At 48.2% G+C, this 22,124-nt stretch overlaps 1 protein-coding gene across 19 annotated transcripts in view; it reads left to right on the forward strand.

Annotated features, from left to right (window-relative positions):
• The window catches only part of SLC8A1 (solute carrier family 8 member A1), a 285,766-nt gene that overhangs the window by 82,964 nt on the left and 180,678 nt on the right, over nucleotides 1-22,124 (forward strand). Inside the window, exon 2 of one of the 19 annotated variants that reach the window (XM_065400481.1) lies at nucleotides 1,263-1,337. The exons of the other annotated variants lie outside the window; for them this stretch is intronic. Within the exon in view, the coding sequence (XP_065256553.1) occupies nucleotides 1,263-1,337 (75 nt within the window). The remainder of the gene's footprint in view (nucleotides 1-1,262; nucleotides 1,338-22,124) is intronic. 19 annotated transcript variants of the gene reach the window in all.

Below are 22,124 nucleotides of genomic sequence, written 5' to 3' on the forward strand. Positions count from 1 at the left end.
CTTCTCATAAAGGTTTTTATTTATTTTAAAAATGCCTGGCACATACAAACCATCAGATAAACAAACAGGCCTGCAAAGCTATCAGGCATTTTGCTAGTTGTGAATGTCCATCCGGAGCATCACTTCCTGTACATTAGTGCTGGCATGGAACCCCTCTGGAGTGGGACTCTCCAACTCATCCACTTGACTCGCAATGGTGTCATTCATTCAATGCTGGGGCTTAGTTTGATTCAACTCCCTGAATATTTCCACTGCCTTGACTGTAACCAGGATGACACATTGAGTCAAAAGACAGTACGGACAGGCCAGGCATGAAACCATTTACTTGAAATAATTAAAACAAGCAGCAGAACGACTGTGATCTTCCTTGGGAATATGCAGGTTGCTAATCACCATTTTCAGTTCTGCACACTCAGCAATGAGCGCTACTAGTCATTTCCACCTCCAATACACTTTGCCCTTCTGAAGGGAACATGCAACAAAGGAAAGCTAATAAAATAATCATGAATAATACAGGCCCTCATGCTTATCAAAGGCATTTCATTATACTAGCCCAAGCAAGAGTAGTGAGGAATGGAAGACAGAAATACAGCGTACTAGGGGATGGTTAGCTAGTGTCACTGAGAAATGCTTTGTGGCTGGAGTAATTGCTTCCACAGCATCTGCAGGGTCACATGGCTGACAGCAGCAATGCAGAATGCAGTCGAAGGGCAAACTCCCCTAAACTCATGATGAATGGTGAGGTATCCTCAATATCTCTTCGGAATAGAGAGAATCCCCAAAGCATATGCCATTTGCTGGGTTAATGTACTACAGGACAGCATCTGTATTTGAGAGAGAGAGAGGCATCCTTACCATGCAAAAAAGAGCAGAGAGCGGGGGGAGGGGTGGGATTGGCCTAGCAGCTAGGGTGCTAGTCTGGGACTTCGGACACCTGGGTTCAGTTCCATACTCTGCCACAGACCTCCTGTGTAACCTTGAGTACGTCACTTAGCCTCTCTGTGCCTCAGTTTCCCATCTCTAAAATGGGGATAATGGCACTGCCCTACCTCACAGGAGGGTTGTGAAGGTAAATAGATAGAGTGAGGTACTCAGATACTACCTGATGGGAGAGCCAGAGAAGTACCTTGGTAGATATGGCTGCAGGCATGTAACAGCATGATGGCTTTTACTGATGTGACTGCCTGGAATGGCTTTCTCCACTCTGACACACCTGCTTTTGACAAATCTCCAGATACAGTGTTTTTATCACTTAAATGAAGCAAATCTTTTGCTGTAATGATGATTTTTTTCATGGGTGTCCATATGACAACTTTGACAAGAATGTGCCTAAAAGTGTAAATATTGAAAAAGAAAACACTTGATTGAGTAAGATGCATTTCACTATGTACCCATAATGCTACCTCGTCTGATGAAGTATTTGTGATGATAGTTCAGGCCCAGAAGGGTAACACGTGAGCTTTATATAGGAATGGCCTCCAGTCAGATCTAACATTGCTAACACAAGATAAGCATTATTAAGGGGCCATTTAAAGTGGTCTGATACACTGTAAAACAGTTTATTGCAACCTTCACAACATTTTGGAATCCAAGTTTTCAGAATCTGCTTGTTGAGTTTTCAGTCACGCTGTCATCTTGCTGCTCACACCAAAAACATGAAGACAATAAAACTTGACAGTGTGGTGCATTTTTAATCACGGAGTCCTGTTTCCTGGAATGACCCAGAAACTCCTGGGGCCACGACTGGGTGTGTCTCTGAGATCCACTCCAGTTCATCCCGAAGATTGGGCTTGATGCGGGAGGAACAGTGAAATTCTATGGCCTTGAAATTCTTAATTCTCCTGGCCTTCAAATGTATGACTTCTCCGCTGGTATAAATGGCTGCACCTCCATAGACGGCAGTGGAGCTCTATCTCCTTGCACCACCTGAGGGGCCCATGCTCTGCATATTAATGAACCTCGGCTTCCTCACTTGGGTGTTACCCTGGGGCTCCATGAAGGGAGGTGATGGATCACTGACATTGGTGGAGGGCCACGGTCCCATTCCCCTGGCTAGGGGTAAAGTGGCATCTGATCTCAGTTAGCAAACATGGTATTCCGTGCATTAAAACACATGAATCATCCCAAAATGCAGATACTGGCAAGAACTTACACCGGGACTCTCCCTATCAGTGCAGTTAGACAGGTTGAGGTTTGGTAAGGAATAAACAGCTGATTGCAGAAACTGTGAGTTAAAACAAGGCTCTTACCTGTAGACATGGCACTGCACAATCATGCTGAGCCCGGGACAATCTCTTGCTGGAAAAAATGCTACAGGGTTTGGCCAAGATCTGTAGCATCCCTGAGGCGCTCCAGGAGGAGTTCTGTCTCTGAGGCGCAATTCAAGCAGGAGCTCCCCCCTCAGGGCTTCGGCCTCTCAGTTAAGGGAGGCCTTGGTCTGTGGTTGGAGATTCTGGGGCGGGGAGGTTCATTTCCCCCACTAGTCACAGCTGCTGGTTGAGAAAAAGTTGGCGTATCCCATCGCTGTTTAGCAGATGTACCCCCTCCCTACCTGCCACGCACATACCCAACCTGAGCCCTGAAGTGGAACGTGCGCTTGAGCATCCAAGATTTATTAGTGTTATACCATATTTCCTAGTCACAGCTGTGTTCACTGGAAACCTAGCAGTGAATGGGTCAAACGGTGCCATGGTTTACAGGCAAACGGTGGAAAAGGGAGCAAGGCCGTCGCAGGAATGTTGGGGATGGATAACAGTCCGTGGGGTAGCAGATCAGTGTGTTGGTGTCAGACCCTGGCATATCATCCTCTGACCTGGCTTGTAGCTGTCAGCTCAGATGAGTGATCCGGCAGAATGAGAGGAGATGCACTTGGGTTACTCCAGGGAAGAAGGAGACAGGCCCCACTCATTCCTGGAGGGGAGAGGTGGGAAAAGTTCTGGAAGTAGGTTCTAAAGTAGTCCGCAGAGAATGAGCTGCTTTGGAAATCTCGGGCTATGTGAGGGCAGCAACGGTAGCTGACTAGTGACGGGATGTGGAGCGAGATGGCTTGGATTTTCAGAAGTGGCCTGTAATTTGGGGTGCCCAGTTTGGGACACCCTGGAGCATGGCTGTCAGGAAAGATGAGCCCCGGCCACTCCTGTAGACTCCCCCTGCAGCTGGAGATGTTCGGGTCTCATAAGAATTCGGCAGGTGGCTTTCTCCGCCCTTAGAGGCCACTTTGGAAAACGTTGGCCTCTGTGACTGTTAGTTCCAGCTCATCTCACCTTGTTCAGGTGTGGTGGTGATTTTGTGCTTGTCAACGCCTCCGCTCCTCCCCCCTCCGCCCCTCCCGAGAGATCGCACGGTTGCATAGCAGTGCTTGTACTGGTTGCAGCAAGTGGCTAATTCCAGAGGTGTGTCCTCATTAGAAATGTGGGGAGCTAAAACTTTGCACAAAACCCCCTTTAACACCCACATCCCAGCAGAGGTGTTTGCCGCTGCCTGTCACCCACACAGCTCACTCCATGCCCAGGAACTTTGTTCTTGTCTCGCTATAGAATCTCTTCCTGCGGCCCATTCTCCTTGTGCCACTCCGTGTCTCCACTGTGCCCTCAACCGCTAGCTGGGACAGTCACCTGCTTTTCTCCCTGCCTCCCTTAACGTAAGAGTTCATCTGCTCTCTGTGGCACTCACCGGGGGTCATGCCCGGGTAACGGTAGCTAAGAACTGCCTCAGGCTGCCTTTGTACGATGAGATTGTCTCTGTCTCTGCAAAACACCGAAAGGGAGAGGAGAAATCCTGGAAGAGAAGAAAAGTAAAACATGCTAAGAGCTCTGCTAAGCCTGTCCGCACCTTGGGTCTCAGCGAATGGAAAGGCTCCCACTGACCTCACTGGACTGGGCCCTAAACGATCTGAAAATCTTGCCTGGTCAAAACAGCCTTTTGCCTGACTCATTGAGGTCTGTGTCTTTCAGCCAAGCACGCCTTTCCCCTGCCCATCTCCAGGTGGTCTTAGAGATTTATTGCCTTCCTCTCGGCTCATAAGTGTTCTCTGAATCAGCCAGCAGGATGAAACTATCCCCTCAGAATGGCACAAGCTGGCTGAGTTCACCTCAGCCTTCAGAAACGGGGGTTCCTTGGTGTTTCTCACATCCTGCCCCCATCGCAGGAATGCTCCGCCGCAGCTTTGGGTCAAACTCCCAGCTGTGCAGAGGGCCTGTGTGAGGGCTCTCCCCCCCCTCCCCCCCCCGGCCACTGAAGTCCTCAAAATAGGGTTTATATTGGACTTAAGTGTTTCCCAGGCCTGTGCTGGCTCTGGCAGCAGGTTACCAGGCAGACCCAATGGGAAACAAAACAGCCACAGTAACGTCCTTGGGCCTGATTCTCACTTATACAAAGGCCCTCTTACACCACGCTGGCAGCTTGAAGAGCGAGTTTACCTCCACTTTAAAATCTCTTGATGCTTTCAGGGTGGTGCAAGGGGCCCTAATGCAAATGGAAATCAGGCCTGTAGATAAACCCGACTGGTATGTTTTGTAGACCAGGCATCATAAATCCAGATTCAGCGACCTGTCCCAGGCGCAGCTGTGGGAAAGGACGGGAACATTCCCATAATTTTGTTACAGACTTGATTTTAATCTTTACTCTGCGTAAGACTACTAAACGCTAGGGCAAGCTGTCCTGTAATTTTTTAATCTGCAGCACAGGGAAAACTGCTGTGGAGCTCAATTAGCAACCTCTTTAGCAACGACAACAAAAAACCCAACAACAGGGAAAATTGGCCCTTTAAGTGGTTAGCCTCTTTCTGAATACTTGGCCTTTATCCATGCAGCATCAAAAACTCCCCTTACTTTCATTAACAATGCACAGCTTTGCTTCAGAGTGAATTTATTTCAACAGAAAGTAGAGGTTTTAAGAGTTCAAAGGAAGTTAGAAGGACTCGCCATGTGCTCGCGCTCTTATTTATTAATATAGAACCTTGGATAAGCCCAATTGTCTTTAACTTTCGCATGGCTTTCTGGGTTTCCTTTGGAAATGTACAGGCTCAGGCAGAGGGTCGGGGGTTCCATATCATTGATAGTCAGTGAGAGGAGCAGCCTAAAAAGAAAGTTACTTCTGGTTTGGGGTGCGACTTGGAAAGTTTGTAGCTAATCCATTGCGCAAGGTGGGCATTGCATGGAAATATACTCTGGCCTGGGTGCCATGATGGCTGGAACCTAGGCAGGTGCATACATTTATTTGGAAGCAGTCCACAATACTTCACTGAGCAATAGCCAGCAGATGGGAGTAGCAGAGTCTCTGCATGTAATATATAGGCAAGCAGCCACTGCAGCCATAGATGCTAGCTCACCACACCACTCTGGCACAGTGCATGCAGTCTGTGTCACATGTCTGAATGGACCATGCAGAGCACGTGCTCGCAATGGATAGGCGCACTGTGGAGTTCATGGTTGGAGGAGAGCTGCCAGGGCCTCTGTGTGCTACTCATCATCGTGGGACCTAGAGTAGCAGGTAGTGGTGACAGCTGTCTCACTTTCCCAGGAACTGCCACCCAGCAAAGCTCCATCAGCCAGGCATTTGACTGTGTCAGGAAGCGAGTTCAACAAAGAGAAGTTGCCTGCTGAGATCCATTGGTGTGGGACCATGTCTGTGGTCTGGTTATACAGGGGAACACTGTCCTGCCCTCTCTTGACCTGCTGCCTGGATTCCTACCCGGATGGCTGGGGGTTCATTGCAGTGGGCCTCAGCCCCTGACAAAAGTGGGGGGCAAAATGGCGTCTCCTGTGCAGCCCTGGTAAGCCTGCGACAGTAACTGGAGTAACACCTGGTCAGGGCTTCTGCTGCATGTACTGGGAGCGGGCTGCGATGGAAAGTCGCAGAGCTGATAGCATCTCCTTCTGCCCCGTTCTCTTTTCCGGGCTGCTCAGGAGGACTGCCTGGGGCAATAAGCCACATTTTGTGCATTTTGCCCTGGAGTTTCTGCATTGCAGCCCTGCTTCTGGACAGCTGTGTCCATGACTGCAGGTACCTTAAACTCTCAGCTTGTGGTGAAACCTGAACGCTCAGAGACCAACACCTCCCTGAGGTTGGATGCTGGTATTGCTTACTCTCTAAACACAGCGATGCTCCACTGTGATGAAAAGTCAGAGGCTGAGGTTGTAAGGCACAGGCTTCAGAGTTTGTGTTGAGAGGCAAAAGGCGAGTTGCTGTCGCGTGTCGCAGCTGTAACTGTCCTGAGTCCATGTCCCTGGGCATGAGAACCCAAAGGAGACTCCTGGACAGACACAAGTTACTCATACGTGCATGTTTGCATATAAGTGCCCTGTACAGTGGTCTCTGCTGGTTGTGATATAAAACATCTCCAGTGGAAGTGTGACAATTCAGAATACGTGTCCCTTCCTCCCCAGCTAACCAGAACAATGCAATCAGAGGTGGACTCCCAGAGATGGAGGTTCTCTTAACCCCAGGGTCAGCAACAAAGGCGTACTGGATTGCACAGATCCAATATATAATAATACTAATGATTTTATACACTGGCTAACAATGCCTCACCCCAAGGAACAAAACCAAGGCTCTGTTTCTTTAAATCTCCCAGAGACTAATTCATTACAGGGCAGTTGGTAATTGAAGTTAGCTCTATACACAGAGCAGGATAATGTGGACAAGCAGGAACAGAGCTGGGACACACAGGAGGGAGGGGAGAAATAAATGTGTAATGACTGTTAAGTGAAGCAGCAGTGCTGCCAAGTGCACTGTCAACCTGCAAGGATATTGGAGCCAAGGGAGAGAAGATTGTGAAGGCGCAGATAGTAGCGTCACATAAGTAAAGGCTGAATTTATGGTGACACTGATGCCCATTTGTTTGGCTTCCTGTGACTAATACTTAACTGAAGTGTAATTAAGTGATCTAATTATACTTGCTGTTGTATCAGTTGTAATGCCATATAAATGATACACATGAGCTATTCCACCTCAGCAAATAGTAAATGTTGCCCTCATTCACCTAAACAAGCCTGCTGTGATCTCACTGTAGTTGGCAACAGTATTTGCATCTTTGCTTCCTATCCTACGTTGATCTGCATCAGTTCCAAGCATGGAATGTGCTACTTTCCAACCAGCCACTGCAAAAGAGCTGCTCAGCGTGACTGGTGCTGGGATGGCCCTTTCCAGAAGCACTATAGTCAAGGAATTGGTGCCCAACATACACCCAGGAAGCTGATAAAATAGCTGACCTACCTATTACATCTGCCCCCAAGAGCAAGACCATGATCTCCCAGGATGGAACCTTGGTCCCTTGTCAATGGGAGTTCTGCCATTGACCTCAATGAGAGCAGAATTTCACTACCTGTATCTTATCAAGAGAGCAACAAGCCTTTTGTTCTAAATGCTCTCCCCTGCCCCCCCACGCAAACCCCATGGAAATAACACACGGATAAACATGATGAGTGAAATTAATCCTACATAAAGGACAAAGCAAAAGCGCCACTCAAAGCCACTGCTGCTCAGGTTGTGTTGGGAGTTTTCTGAGATGCAGTGATAGAGAAATGAAAGTAGCTCTATGCAGAACAAGCTGGAAATCTGTGACATCGTTGTTCTTGGTAGTGTTGTTTTAAAAATACCGAGTAATATATTTATGCAGTACAACCTCCCTAAATTCACATAGCTGGTTGAAGGCTGGTGTTCAGGAGGGGGAAGGTGTTTTATTTTTTCCCAATACTTTTTTTTTTTTAAACAAACAAAAAAGGCTTTTTGACCAAAAACAAAAAGTTTTGCAGAAAATGTTTTATTTTGGTTGAAATTTTGTTTTTTTTTATTTTTCAGCAAAAACTCAAAAGCTAAAAAGATTAAGGTTTGTAGTAAAAAGTTAAGGTTTTTAATTTTTTTTAAAACCGGACTTTTTTTTTTCCTATTGTCAGCTTTGGTTTGGTTTGAGGGATATTGCTGAAAACCCCAGAAAGTTCACAAAGAATGTAGAAATAAAATGACGTTCTTTAAAAATTTCCCATGAAAAAGAGTTGCCATTATCCGGCCAGCTGTGGTTGTTCTATCGGTGTTATTGCCAGGGTAATGGATAGGTCTGCTTTGTCCTTGTTTTAAGAGATTGCCATAGGTACTAAGTCTTGGACGGGTGCTCTAGTATTGTGGACTAGTAAAACTCCAAATCAGTAACCAATAAATCCTTGTTAAGAAAGGGTTGTGATGAGAGTTTTTTGGGATAGTGGACTAATGCAGCAAGACCAAATTCTGCTCTGGTAACTATTCAGCTCCTTCTTAGGGTATGTCTACACTTACCGGAGGGTCTGGCGGCAGGCAATCGATGTTCTGGGATCGATTTATTGCGTCTGGTTTAGACGCGATAAATCGATCCCGGATCGATCCCGGAAGTGCTCGCCGTCGACGCCGGTACTCCAGCTCGGCGAGAGGAGTACGCGGCATCGACGGGGGAGCCTGCCTGCCGCGTCTGGACCCGCGGTAAGTTCAGACTAAGGTACTTCGAATTCAGCTACGTTATTAACGTAGCTGTATTTGCGTACCTTAGTCTGAAGTGGGGGCTTAGTGGGGACCAGGCCTTAGTCACAGATTCCAAGGGCAGAAGAGCCCATTCTGACCTCCTGGGGAATGCAAGTCATTGAACTTCCCCCAAATAATTCCTGTTTGAACCAGAGGTCTCTTTTAGAAACACATCCAATTGATCTTGATTGAAAAATTCCCACTGAGGAAGAATCCCCCACAACCCTTGGTAAATTGTTCCCATGGTAAATTATCCTCAGTTTTAAAAATTCACACCTTATTTCTAGTCTGAATTTGTCTAGGCCTTGTAGTCACTAGTGAAAATTCATAGAATCATAGAAGATTTGGGTTGGAAGAGACCTCAGGAGGTCATCTAGTCCAATCCCCTGCTCAAAGCAGGACCAACACCAACTAAATCATCCCAGCCAGGGCTTTGTCAAGCCGGGCCTTAAAAACCTCTAAGGATGGAGATTCCACAACCTCCCTAGGTAACCCATTCCAGTGCTTCACCACCCTCCTAGTGAAATAGTGTTTCCTAATATCCAACCTAGACCTCCCCCACTGCAACTTGAGACCATTGCTCCTTGTTCTGACATCTGGTACCACTGAGAACAGCCTAGATCCATCCTCTTTGGAACCCCCTTCAGGTAATTGAAAGCAGCTATCAAATCCCCCCTCACTCTTCTCTTCTGCAGACTAAGTAAGCCCAGATCCTTCAGCCTCTCCTCATAAGTCATGTGCCCCAGCCCCTAATAATTTTTGTTGCCCTCCGCTGGACTCTCTCCAATTTGTCCACATCCTTTCTGTAGTGGGGGGACCAAAACTGGACACAATACTCCAGGTGTGGCCTCACCAGTGCCGAATAGAGGGGAATAATCACTTCCCTCGATCTGCTGGCGATACTCCTACTAATACAGCCCAATATGCCATTGGCCTTCTCGGCAACAAGGGCACACTGCTGACTCTCATCCAGCTTCTCATCCACTGTAATCCCCAGGTCCTTTTCTGCAGAACTGCTGCTTAGCCAGTCGGTCCCCAGCCTGTAGCGGTGCATGGGATTCTTCCTTCCTAAGTGCAGGACTCTGCACTTGTCCTTGTTGAACCTCCTCAGATTTCTTTAGCCCAATCCTCCAATTTGTCTAGGTCACTCTGGACCCTATCCCTACCCTCCAGTGTATCTATCACTCCCCCCAGCTCAGTGTCATCTGCGAACTTGCTGAGGGTGCAATTCATCCCCTCATCCAGATCATTAATAAAGATGTTGAACAAAACCGGCCCCAGGACTGACCCCTGGGGCTCTCCGCTTGATGCCGGCTGCCAACTAGACAATTAGCGAGGTTTGACTTTACATAACAGAACAATTAGCGGGCTCTGCAGGATCAGATTACCAGGGCACTGATTCCTTTGCTGGGTCTGATTCTGCACTTTGTGTCATCCTCCTTTGCACCAATGCAAAGTGGGTATCAAGCACTTTTGTCCTGACCTGGTACCATTTTATGCCCACTGTGTTAAGTGACCATACAAGTTGCAAAGCAGCTTCCACACTAGTGTCACTTCTATCCATTTCAGTGGGGTTGCTCAGGATTTACATCCATGGAACTGGGAGCAGAACCTTTGCCATCCATGCCTGACTCTGTTTGGAGGCTAATGGGAGCAGATGCTGGATTACAGGAATGATGAAGTTCCTGGGGAGTTGCAGATGACCTGCAGTAATGGGATGATGGAACGGCCAGCAACCTGGCAGGCAGGGGTGGCTAGCCACAAATGGATGAACGTTATGTTGTATAAAATGATCCATGAGCCTGCAAATCTGCTCTCACGATCCACCTCTCTTTCTCTCTGGGTCTGACTGCGTGGCTGGGCACCTCACAGGGATAATTCCTGAATAACATGGGTGGTGCTCAGCTGGATAGACTGCAGGATTGTGGTGTGTGCCAGGTTGAATGAAAAGAACATTTTGTAAAAGGCATGGAGTGGAAAGAGCAGAGTTTGTGAACTAGCTTTCCCCTGGGCGTTCTTCTGAAGCTCTGGGCTGAATTGGCAACAATGCTAATTATCTCATCATTAGATTTCATTGTCTAATCCTGATGCACTGTAGTAGCTCGGATCACAACTGTGTCTATATGTTTGGTAGTCACACTTCATTCTGTAGAGACTCCATTCTTCCATCCCTTTCCCAGTTGTAGGGGATATGGCCAGGGTAGAGGGGACCTAGCTGAGACAGTCCCTGTACCCCAGCAATCCCTAACTGCTGGAAGAGCTCCTGGGAGCCACCTTAGAGGAGCCTTGAGTTGCTCTACTTTGGGCTGGGGATCAATCCAACAGACGGGCAGCCCCAGACTCAGTGGACACAAAGATGGCTTGAAACTATCTCTGCACGTCCCCCTGTAGCTCAGGACATGGACCGTAGCTAAGCCTATAGTTGCATCTCTGGGAACATAATCACGGTTTGATTTTGGAACAACTTAACTCTCTAAGCACATATAGTCAACATAGGAGATGCATTGTTGTGCTGCTGTGGGGTCTGATCAGCTCCTGCACTGTTGTCTTGTAGAGCTTTCTGAGTTTCGATAAAATGTAGCTTTTGCATTCTCCTGCATTCCAAAGACTAACCCTCAGCACTGCTAGCGACGCCAAATAACTTGCGAACTGCAGGCCATAGATCAAGTTTCTGGATTTGGGATCCCCCGGCAGAGAAGCGCGTTCCTTGGAGTTAGTGCCACCTGTAGAATTTGGAGAGAGGATGCAAAATTTAGCAGTGGCTAGAAAGGACACGGCAGATTTCCAGCATGGTTAGTTAAAAGTGTGTGTTGTGAAGTAAAGGCAAAGGGGAAACGATTGCATTCAGAAAAAACCCCAGGAGCATTATCAGCTTGACCCTTTCTACAACTCAGAAATGTGAAAGAGACCGGCAGATGTTTAAAGGAAGAGTGGGTGGGGGGTATGTAACTCTGAGAGCTCTGTTTTGGGGGTCAGGGTAGCCGCTTTCCTTTAAGGGGAATATGTAGGTGCGGCTTACTGCCAGATGACGTCATTGCTGAGTTCGGTTGCATGTCTCATCTAGTCGCATGTGAATGGCTGAGGTTCAGGTCGAGATGATGGGCCAAGCTCTCTCCTGGCCAACCTTTGCTGAAGTCAGCAGAACTTGGTCAGTGAGAACTGGGCCCACTAGCGCCATCCAGCGACCCTGTTGTCTAGGCCCCCCACGCAGCTGTGCCCTTTCCTGCTTCTCCTCTGCTGGATTTTCCTCCCGCTGCCACTCAGATCTCCCCCCTCCTCCCCAAGCAGGGCTCAAGGCCAGTTCGACATCCTCCCACCCTGTACTGGGAAAGGGTGGAGACTGCTTCTACTGCACCAGCTGCTCTTGTCTTTGGGTGGGGACTAGTGCTAGGAGTTCCTGCTGGGCTCCTCTTGTCACCCACAGCCATTGCTCCTTTTACCCCAATCCCCAGAGAGGAACCAGATTGTGTTGGTTGGTTGGGTAGATCCGTTCCCCCTCTCTTCAGTCCTTGCAAAGTTAATGCTGGCAGCTGGGGGCTCCTCCTCCTCTCAGCTCCTGCACAGCATGTATCAGGGTGCGCTCCCTGCTGAAGAAGAGGGGAAATACATCTGGAATGCTTCAGAAGGAGCAGACGGGCCAGCGTGAAAGTGAATATTCCAGTGTACCAGGCAGCGTTATTTGGCTGTGTTCAGCTCGCTGATTCTGGCTGCTGTTTGCCTTATTCAGCACATTTTAAAAATTGATGCCTCCGTCAGAAATAGGATTCATTAACTCACCAAAGCTGTTTTGAACTAATCGCAGGATCAAACTTTGGCACTTAGAATATCATGATTCATATGCATCTTTTAAATAGTTCAGATTTTTCTCTGAATCATCTCTTTAAGAGAGGATTTAAGGCCAGGAAAAGCTCTCCAATACATTAGTCTGCTTCCCAGGGTTTTAATCTTCTCCCTAGCTTCTTTTTTTGCTAGTGATCAAATATATTTGTTGTTTAAATAAGAGCTCAGCTTTCAGCACCTACTGAGCTCACAGCAAAGCCAGGCAGTGCTGAACGTGTACGTGACCGAGCGTATAACCCCACGCTGACCATGCAGGAGTTAACTGGGGCCTGTGGAGCCATTGGTGACACCTGAGGGCTCTATTAACCTCACCTAGCGCACCTGGAGCGGCATGGTTGGCTGAGCCAGGAGATTAAATACAGAGATTTCAGGGTGGCCAGAAGGCAAAGGCCCTTAGTAGAGGGGTGGTTTGGATTGTCTTCTGTGAGGAGAAGCACTGGCAGAAGTCAGGGGAAATGGACTAGAGAAAGCAAAGGAACCAGGACTGAAGAAAGAGCTCAGCAGGGGCATGAAACATTCTGAGTTAAGTGTCTCTGATTCAGTAGCTGTGGGGACTTCAAAGACAGTGGTGACCCCGGAAGTGGTGGAATTTTAGCAGACCTGGCCAGAGGGCAGGTCCACGCCTCCGTCTGAGAAACCACAGGAGGATGCTCTGGGATGCCGAAATGATGGGGGTTGCCACAAGGGGGCAGAATGGTACAGTGTCTGCCCCAGTACAGTGTGACACAATATCGTTTCCATGGCAACAGACGGTGATGTCATAAATGCAAGTTTCTTATTTCACCTCAAGACAGAGCAGAAGGGAGGGCCTGGAGTTATGGGTGTGAGGAAGAACCATATTTAAACTATTCTACTGCAGTAGGAGGAATACTGCAAAATGCTAGGAGAGGGCTAGGTTGTGACTTGGACTGTGCACCTGCCTGGGGTTGTATGGGGAGCAGGAACCCTTCTTCCCATCCTTACCTGTGGGCAGGGAGGGGTGGAGTCTGACCAGCATGGGAGGTGCTGTGAGGTACTGCTGGCATGTGTCAGCAGTAAGTCACAACCCACCAGTGCAAGGGGGAACAGGAAGGGAGCCATGCTGCAGAGCAGTGTCCAAGGCACAGCGCAGTCGGAGCGACTCCTGGGGTAGGACATCTTCTACAGCCCCCTCAGCCAGGGCTGGGCGCAATGGCCCAAGATAGCCTGGAGTAAATTGTTTTTTCCATGCATGTCCCCTCTTCCCCTCTTCCCCACACACCCCCCTCTCCCAGACGCCCACATTACAAACAATATTCCCCCGGGGGCTGCGCCTGGTTAGGAATTGCTGAGTGTGTTACTGAGTGCCTGCATCTGTGGAAGAGTAGAGGGCAATGGAGGGAATACCTTGGTTCTGCTGCTCACCCTGAGAGGGACATCAACAGGGCAGTAATCGGTCCTGGCTGGACAGGTCACCCCCATTCTGCTGACGCATGTGCCTGTGAGCGGAGCTGTAGGAGTTCACAGAGCTCTTTGCAGCTGGGATTCATTGACATACAGCACTGAGGAGGGGGGGCTCCAAAGAGGATGGAGCTCGGCTATTCTCAGTGGTACCAGATGACAGAACAAGGAGCAATGGTCTCAAGTTGCAGTGGGGGAGGTCTAGGTTGGATATTAGGAAATACTATTTCACTAGGAGGGTGGTGAAGCACTGGAATGGGTCAACTAGGGAGGTGGTGGAATCTCCTTCCTTAGAGGTTTTTAAGGCCCGGCTTGACAAAGCCCTGGCTGGGATGATTTAGTTGGTGTTGGTCCTGCTTTGAGCAGGGGATTGGACTAGATGATCTCCTGAGGTCCCTTCCAACCCTGATATTCTATGATTCTAAGAGGCTTTAGGATAACACACTGACCAGTGTCTCATCTGAATATTGTTTCAACACGTGGTGAGCAAGTTCTGTAATGGATCTAAGAGCCCAGATCTCCGCTCCACCCAGCGTTCTCCCAGTGTTCTTTGCCACACGCTGTGGCCAAGAAATGGGTTTTCCAGCCAGTGGGCTTGATTCTAGACCCCTGGACACCAGCATCACTTGACTAACTTCAGTGGATCTCCTGGTTTACACCAGTGTAAGTGAGAAGCAGCCCTCTGCTTGGATGTGACAAAATACTGCACTCCGCCGTTATGAGAAGTGGCTGGATGTCTCCTGGTAGGACACAAATGCTGGCCCCAATCTCATCTGGGAGATGGCACTGGTCTGTCTCCTGGAGTTCCCCTCTTGCTCTTCTGCCAGCTCACTATTGAAACGAAAAATGTTATATGCTCATGAAGCGAACACACCAGAGCCCAACCCCATCTGACCATTGATTTAGGGCTGGGCTGGAGATGAGCCTCCTTTATGTCCACTTAACGTCGTCATCTAAGGTATGGAACACTGTCATAAGGGACTGAAAAACCTTCCTCATAGAAAGGAGGAGAAGGAAACTATTTAAACATTATGTAAGAGACTTATAGACCATCTTTCTTTCCCACAGACCTGCCTAGTAACCCTCAAGACCTGCAATCTCTATGCATTCAATAGCTTCAAAATATGCAAAGGATAAAGAGCATGGGGGGAAAAAAAGAAACACAAGCAAACTTTCTCTCCTTCTCTCTCTCTGGAAGAACGATCTGGCGTTCTTGTCATATTTAGAAAGCCTAAGACGAGTGTCTTAAACATGGAACGTGGCCAGTCCAATTACTTATCTTGGTTACATGCCCAGAGTTTATTCCATGATACATCTAAGTGACAAATGTTCTCATTACGAGAAACTTTCTAGTACTTTTTTCCATTTCTTGATGCAATATAAACATCTGCCAGAGGCTGCCTAGAACCAAGGTGTAATTCTGATCTGTCCAGACCGCAGAGAAATGTGGCTGGAAAATCTCTCAGTGAGGTGATAATCACTATGGCCTTGAGAAACAGTTTTGTACAGATGAACCTGGCAATTAATTTTGAGGGAAGAAACTTCCCTTAAAGACATAATGTCCCTTTTCTTCATTAGCTTTTTCCCTGAGACTCCCAGGCCAGCTCCTCACACCCCAACAGACTTTACTTCTCACTTACAGGGTGCGTAATCCATGGATTGATTGCAATTATCCAGTTGGCTTGCTGCAATTCCTATTGCAAAGCCTCGCCGTATCACGCTGCTAACACGACTGTAGCTCCAAAGATCCGTGCAAGCGTAGCTGAGTAATTTCCCCCCCAAAAGAGAATGTTTGTGATGGATCTTCTGAGCTAGTCCCTCAGGTGGGGGGAAGGCAGGGCGGCTGCCTTGACATCAGTGGTGCTACGTCATTCTACACCAGCTGAGATGTGGCCCATTTGTTGTTTCGACATTGCCATAAGCCTGCTTGGTGTTCCTGGACAAATAACAGGTGACTGAGCAGCTAGATTGACTTGGACTGTGCACCTGCCCAAAGGAAGAAGAGCCCCTTTGACACACCTGTGTGGGCACCTGGACTCTGGGTCCAGGTGTGCGGCGCTAAGCTGGAGCCGCTGGCTGGGGAGTAGGGAGGAAGGAGTGGGGAATGGCTGAGGAGAGTGGTGCAGGGGCTACCCCATGCTCAGGGCTGTAACTACCAGCACAAGCCAGAGCCCAAAGTCTGATCCTCGGTCACCCCAGCCGTCCCCGGCATCAGTGGGAATTCTGGGGGCATGAGGACTGCAGGAGCTGAGGTAGGAGGCGTTGTGGCGAAGGCTGAGGGATAGGGGGGCACTTGTAAGACGATGCGGTGACTTAGCTGGATGATAAATGAGTCTTGAGGTTTGGCATTTTTCCTCACTGCAGAATTTGTACAGACTTGTTGCCAAATGCAACCATTTAGCCAAATTAATAGCAAAATATGGGAACAAAGTGTCCATACCAGTTTCTCCAGGGCCAGGACAGCCACGTGATTATATTATATCTCCTGACACCATTCCCCTCCCCCCACCACCCGATTTTTTTTCTGAAATGATGCCTTTGCACCGCACACACACCCAGTCAGGGGGAAGAGCCCCTTGAATCCACAAGTCCATAGCTGTGGGATTGCCAGCAGAGTCCAGTCCTGGCTGCAGAATTGTGCTTTAAACTCAAAACCTTTGTCGTATAAGCTTGTAGCTTCTATGGCTGCTAAGAAAACCTTCCAAACATGAATGGAATGTGGACAAATGAACTGCCGCCTTCCTGACCCTCAGACAGAGGAGCTCTGAGAGGTTAGAACGCCCTCATTTATGTTAGCAGCTGTTCACTCTGAAACCTAATGTCTACAGAAAAGGGTGTGTGGCAATGTTCCCCCTTCCCCTTAATCTGGGGTTCTGTGGAAGGTGGATGGGCTAGGAACAGAGCTGGGTGGATTTGTATCACACCTCCCCAACTAATAGGAACAGCCAAAGAAAGTGGCTTTTTATAACCCATGCCCTCCTGTTCTCCTCCTTCCCCATTTGCTGCGCCTGATTCCCCGCTCACTTACCGTGGCTTGACACCAGCACAACTCCAACTCCAGCAGAGATACTCCTGATTCATGCTGGTCTGAGGAGAGAATCCGGCCCAGCATTGATGGCTCTCGCTCACTGGGATGCGTCTGTCGCTGGAATGAAAGCTTCCAGGGCAGGCGATGTCTCTCTATCTGCAAGTGCTCTAAAGCACCTGTCGCATTGTGAGCACTAGGAGTCTGGTGTGAAGGCAACGGTTTTGCACAGATGCCTGTGCACCCTAGCAGATCTCCAGGATAGATCCAGACCCACACCACCTTCTGCAGGGAGACTGCCAAGCCCTGAACCCCTGAGAAATGAATGGTGGGACACTCAAAGAGCTTGTAAACAGGTAGTTCTGCTTAGGCTGCGCTCTGGCTCATCGGCGATATTAGGGACAATGCAACTCGTAGAACAGCCCTTGAGAAATGGCCAAACTTGGTGCCATGTAACAATGTTAAATACTGCGAGAGTCTGTCATTGTTTGCTGTTTTATTTCCCCAATGGAGTGCCATGTTTCTGTACCCAAAGATAATTCCTAAGTGAGAATCATCTATTGGTTTGACCTTAGTCTTTGCACTCGGATGGCACAAACATCGTTTTAGAACCGGCTGGAAAATGGGACATGCTTCCTGTTTAAATGCACATTTGAATTAAAAAATTTTTAAAAATGGAAATTTGAGTTTCAGGGAATTCCAATTTTCCAGTTTAATGAAAAATTGAAAACTTAGGGGTTGGTAACAACAGTTTTCTGGGTTTCATTGGAAAACAAAATCTGGACACGAATTTTTTTTTCATGAAATGTCCTGGTTAAAAGGCCATTTTGTTGTTGTTGAAAAAAAATTGTTTTTGAAGGAAAAAATGTGGACCAGCTTGGCTTCCTTTTCTAAGGGACCTTGGAGAGAGGCATGTGGAGGAAGAGCCTTCTGGGAATGCAGTTGCCACTCAGAAGTCTCTTGTTCCTGTCATGTAGGGGAGACACTGCTTCAGCTACGATAAAATAGTCAAGAAAACAGCGAAATGCAGTAACTGCAGTGCTGGGAGGTCAGGAGAGACTCCCCGCACATCAGTCAGTGTGACAAGTCGGGTCCTGCTGGGATGGAAGCTCAGGCGAATGGAGTTGTTGAAATATGATTTAAAAGTTCTTCTAAAAGCCCTTAGAAGAAGGATGGAGGAGCTTGTACTACAGGTGACATTAATGGACAAGGAGATGAGGAGACATGGCCTGTAATCTTTCTGAGAAGCAGGGAGAATGGTGCAGCTGTAGGAAGTTGGTTTATTCTACATTCTGTATATACCTGGCCCCCATCACAATAGGCGCTGAGCACGTCACAATCACGAATGTATTGGGAAGTGCTGTTATCCCCATTGTACAGATGGGGAACTGAAGCACAGGCAGACTAAGGCGAAGATGCTCAAAGGTATTTAAGTGCCTAACTCTCATTGATTTGTGGCTAAACAGCTTTGAGCATGTGGGCCTAAGTGCCTGTCTCAAGGTTGCACAGAAAGTCCATGGCGGAGCAGGGAACTGAACCTGGGTCTCAGACTAAAGCCCCAACCACTGGACCATCTGTGCAGGATTTTCCTTTCTGAATAGCTCACTCTGCCTTGGTGCAGATTTGCCCATCTCTCTTTCACCAGGTACACACTGCGCTGGAGTGGGAGGCCCAGCCATAAAGTCAGGCGTGCTCTCACTGCATTAGTCACGGGTGTCTTTGGCTGAAGGAACTGGATGTATTCGGGGAATGGTTAGAGAACACAGAGCCTTTCATCGAGAGTTCAAATCCAGGCCAGTGGGGTGGCATTTCTGTTACTGGGAAAGCGCCAATAGGGGCTAGGTGCTTTCCCAACAGCTGGGAAGATCTGTGACACTGGTGTAAATCCAGAGTAACCCCAATGAAATCAGTGGAGTTACATGCACATTGCTGACTTTGGCCCTGTGTCCCCAACCTGCAGAGTTTACAATCTAGATAGACAAGTTAGAAAGGCAGGTGGGAGCGACCAAAACACAGATGTCCACGGGTGCCATGCACCCTGCCGGGTGTGAGCAGAGAGGCCAGGCCCTGAATGAGCGCATTTCTCCAACCACCCCCTCAGTGATCCCTCATCAGCGCCTGGGATCACTGCAAACCAGGGGGGAACCCCCGTGGCATTTTGCTGGGAGGAAAGCTTGCCCAGCTGCTGCCTGTGCTGCACCTATTCTTCAGACCCCAGCACTGCCCAGCCAGGCACTGACAAGTCACTGGAAGGACAAACTGTAAGAGAGTAAATACGTCGCTGTCTCATGGTCCTTATTTGTTCTGGAGCGCTGTGATTCCTCTGTTGTTAAGGGGAGACAGAGATGAGCCACAAGAGGAGCAGAAACAAAAATATTGCATTAAAACTTTAACAGTCACCGTGCTCTGTGGAATTCATCAAAGGCACAGCCAAGGCACATGACTCTATCCACAGCCGAGCTCTATCAAACTAATTGAGATGTGGCACAAATCTGCGGCACGCCTGACAGTATGGAGAGTACATGTGGTCCATGAGGGTATGTGTTGGCAAGGAACAGCGTCTCTGCTGAGAAGTGTTTAGCATAATGCCATTTTCCCCATGCAGTGTCCTGTCAGCTCAGCTGACACCTCATGTGGCTTTGCTTTTGTATTTTAGTCAAAATTTCAGACCTGGAGCCCAGGGAAATCCTTCATTTCCAGCGAGGGGCAGCTTGCGAAGTAGTTTCATCTCTGAGACTGCACTAGCATGCATTACTGCCGGAGCACACGCATGCTTCCGATTGCAAACAAACCCAGCCGCTGCCCCCAGACTTTTACAGGCTGATCTGCTTGGAGACAAGGAAACTACAGCAACAGCCCAAGGGGCAGTGCCTGAAGGCTCAGATCCATGCTGGGAATGCTGGCAGGCTCAGTGTACTCTTCATTACGAAATTAATCTCTAAGTGCAGTCTATTTTCCACTCCTTTGCTGAGCAAGTTGTCTTATTCCTAACCATCCCAAGCTGCCCGCTCGCTCTGTACTTACTTTAATTAGTTCCGGCTGCTGCTTTCCAAAACACCATCACCCAGGGCAGCAGGTAACGCAGCTGAGCAGAATGCGCATGGCACACACTGCCTTCCTTTCCTCCCTAGTCTATAGGCCAGGCTACCCCTCCTGACATTAGGGGGCGTGCACAGCCAGAGACAGTGGGGGTCATAGGAACAGCTCAGATGCAGCATATTAGAATTATTCCATTTTTTGCAAGCCAAGTCACGGCACTTACTATACTGTAAGTTGCAGTTAGCAGGCACTTCGAATAGTCCTGCTGGGAGAGATAATCGAGGAGTTGATCCCATGCATTAGGCATGCAATTTGATTAGTGGCAAGAGGTTCACCCCTAATTAAACCTGGGCTCTACCACTTAAATGTAATAATCTGTGACTTCTGAAAAGCCTAAATGGGCTTCTGCTACCATGAATGCTTCAAAGAACAGTAGCACCACTAAAGGTTCCTATATTATTCAGGCTATCTAAGTTCTCCATAGTTCACATTTTTCTATTATTTTTGTTAATTGTGTGTATTATTGTTGCACCTAGGAGACCTGCTCATAAACGAGGGCCTCACTGTGCTGGGCACGGCACAAACCCAGAACAGAGACCATCCCTGCTCAAAAAAAAGTTAATTCTTCAAAGCGATAAGAATAAAAATCAACTAAATGCTATTCTGGCATTGTTCTGCAGGACACAAAGTGGCGAGATCACCTCCTGTTACTAAAGATAGTCTTAGCTAATGTGAACTGCTTTGGTTTTACTCGTGGTAATAGACTGGCAATTAGCACGTGTGTCCAAAGTGCCAAAAAACATCTGTACTGTAATGAGATTCCTGCCTCGGTCAGTGCTGGCGATGGACAGTGCTCTCTGAATGGGGAGCTAGTCAGTATTTATTTTATCCCCATCATTCAGTGTGTGACTCCATGTCTTAGTGACTGCCTACCACCCTAACCTGGACTGAATACAGAACGATTACGTTCCTTAGGGGCTCTTGTTCCAGGATCTTAGTGCCTTGCAAACGTGCACTTATTTTCACAACATGCCTGTGAGATGCGGGGCTATATCCCCACTTTATACATGGGAAACTGAGGCACGGACATTAAAGCCAAATTGTCAAGTGTCCACTAGTTTTGGGTGTCCAGTCTGAGATGCCTACAGCCTGCTCTGTCCGCGCCGTAGCATTGTACAGCAATGTCTATGTGCAGAGCAGCACTTCCATTGCCTTGGTTTGCGGTGGTGAGCGTGGTCAGCCCTTCTGCAGCTCAGACCCAGGGGCTCAAGCTGGGTCCCCAGAAATGAGGGAGACACAGTTCGTGGTTAAGGGATTTTCCCAGCCCCACAAAGGAACTCTGTGGCAGAGTCAGGGATAGACACCAGTTCTCTAGGCTGGTATTCAACTGCCTTCACCACAGAGAGGGGCTGTCTTTCTTGTTCTGTGTTTTTACTGTGGCTTCCTGGACCATGACTGGAGCTCCTAGGTGCTGAGGTAACCCAAAAAATACTGATAAATAATCATTAATGAGACCATCCTTTCTCTTCCTGCAATCCCCTGTCTCATTCACTACACACCCTCCAGCTCCGCAGCCAGCAAGACAGGGTCCTGTGGACAAGAGTCTCCTTAGCTACACAGCCTTGATTCACTCCCAGAGCACTGCCTGTCCTCGGCACTGAAAGAGGCAGGGTCCCCTGGAAAAAGTAGTATAGGACCATGTAATTAAAGACTGTATTATAATGCATACACACGAGGGAGTCAGATTAAGGCTGCATGGGTAATCTTAACTCTGGAATTTCCTAACATTTAATTTTAACTTTTTTTTAAACATATGTTTTTTATGTAATTTCCTAAGGATTTTTATAAAATTAAAAATGTTAAAACATAGAAATTTCATCCTGTTTAGCCATCCTGATCCTCTTCCCGCCCCCCCACCTCCCCAGTGGGTCGTCATCAGGGTTGGGATCTGTAGATCCCCAGCACAGACCTGGCTGCTGGAGCTAATGGAGTAATTGTAGCAGTAGAAAGCCATTATCTTCTATGTAGACTTGCCACTAGAGGGGGATGGAGATGCATACTTTACCAATGGGTTTCACAGCTATTTGCTAGGCAGCAAAGGAATGGGGAGACTGGAATTGTGTGTTCTGATCCAGGTTTTGGACAGGAACGTGCTGTAGTGTTTACAGACCCTCCTGCCCCAGTCCCTCAGCCTCTTCCTACTCCTGTCTCTACATATTCCAGCGCCTGTCCCATCCCTTCCCCTGCTGCTTCCCCCCTGGCTCCTGCCCATCTTCCCCGTGCCTTACTCCTGCTCAGGTTCCCCCCAGCC

Source organism: Emys orbicularis, chromosome 3, assembly GCF_028017835.1.
Source record: "Emys orbicularis isolate rEmyOrb1 chromosome 3, rEmyOrb1.hap1, whole genome shotgun sequence".
In the NCBI taxonomy this organism is placed as follows: Eukaryota; Metazoa; Chordata; order Testudines; family Emydidae; genus Emys; species Emys orbicularis.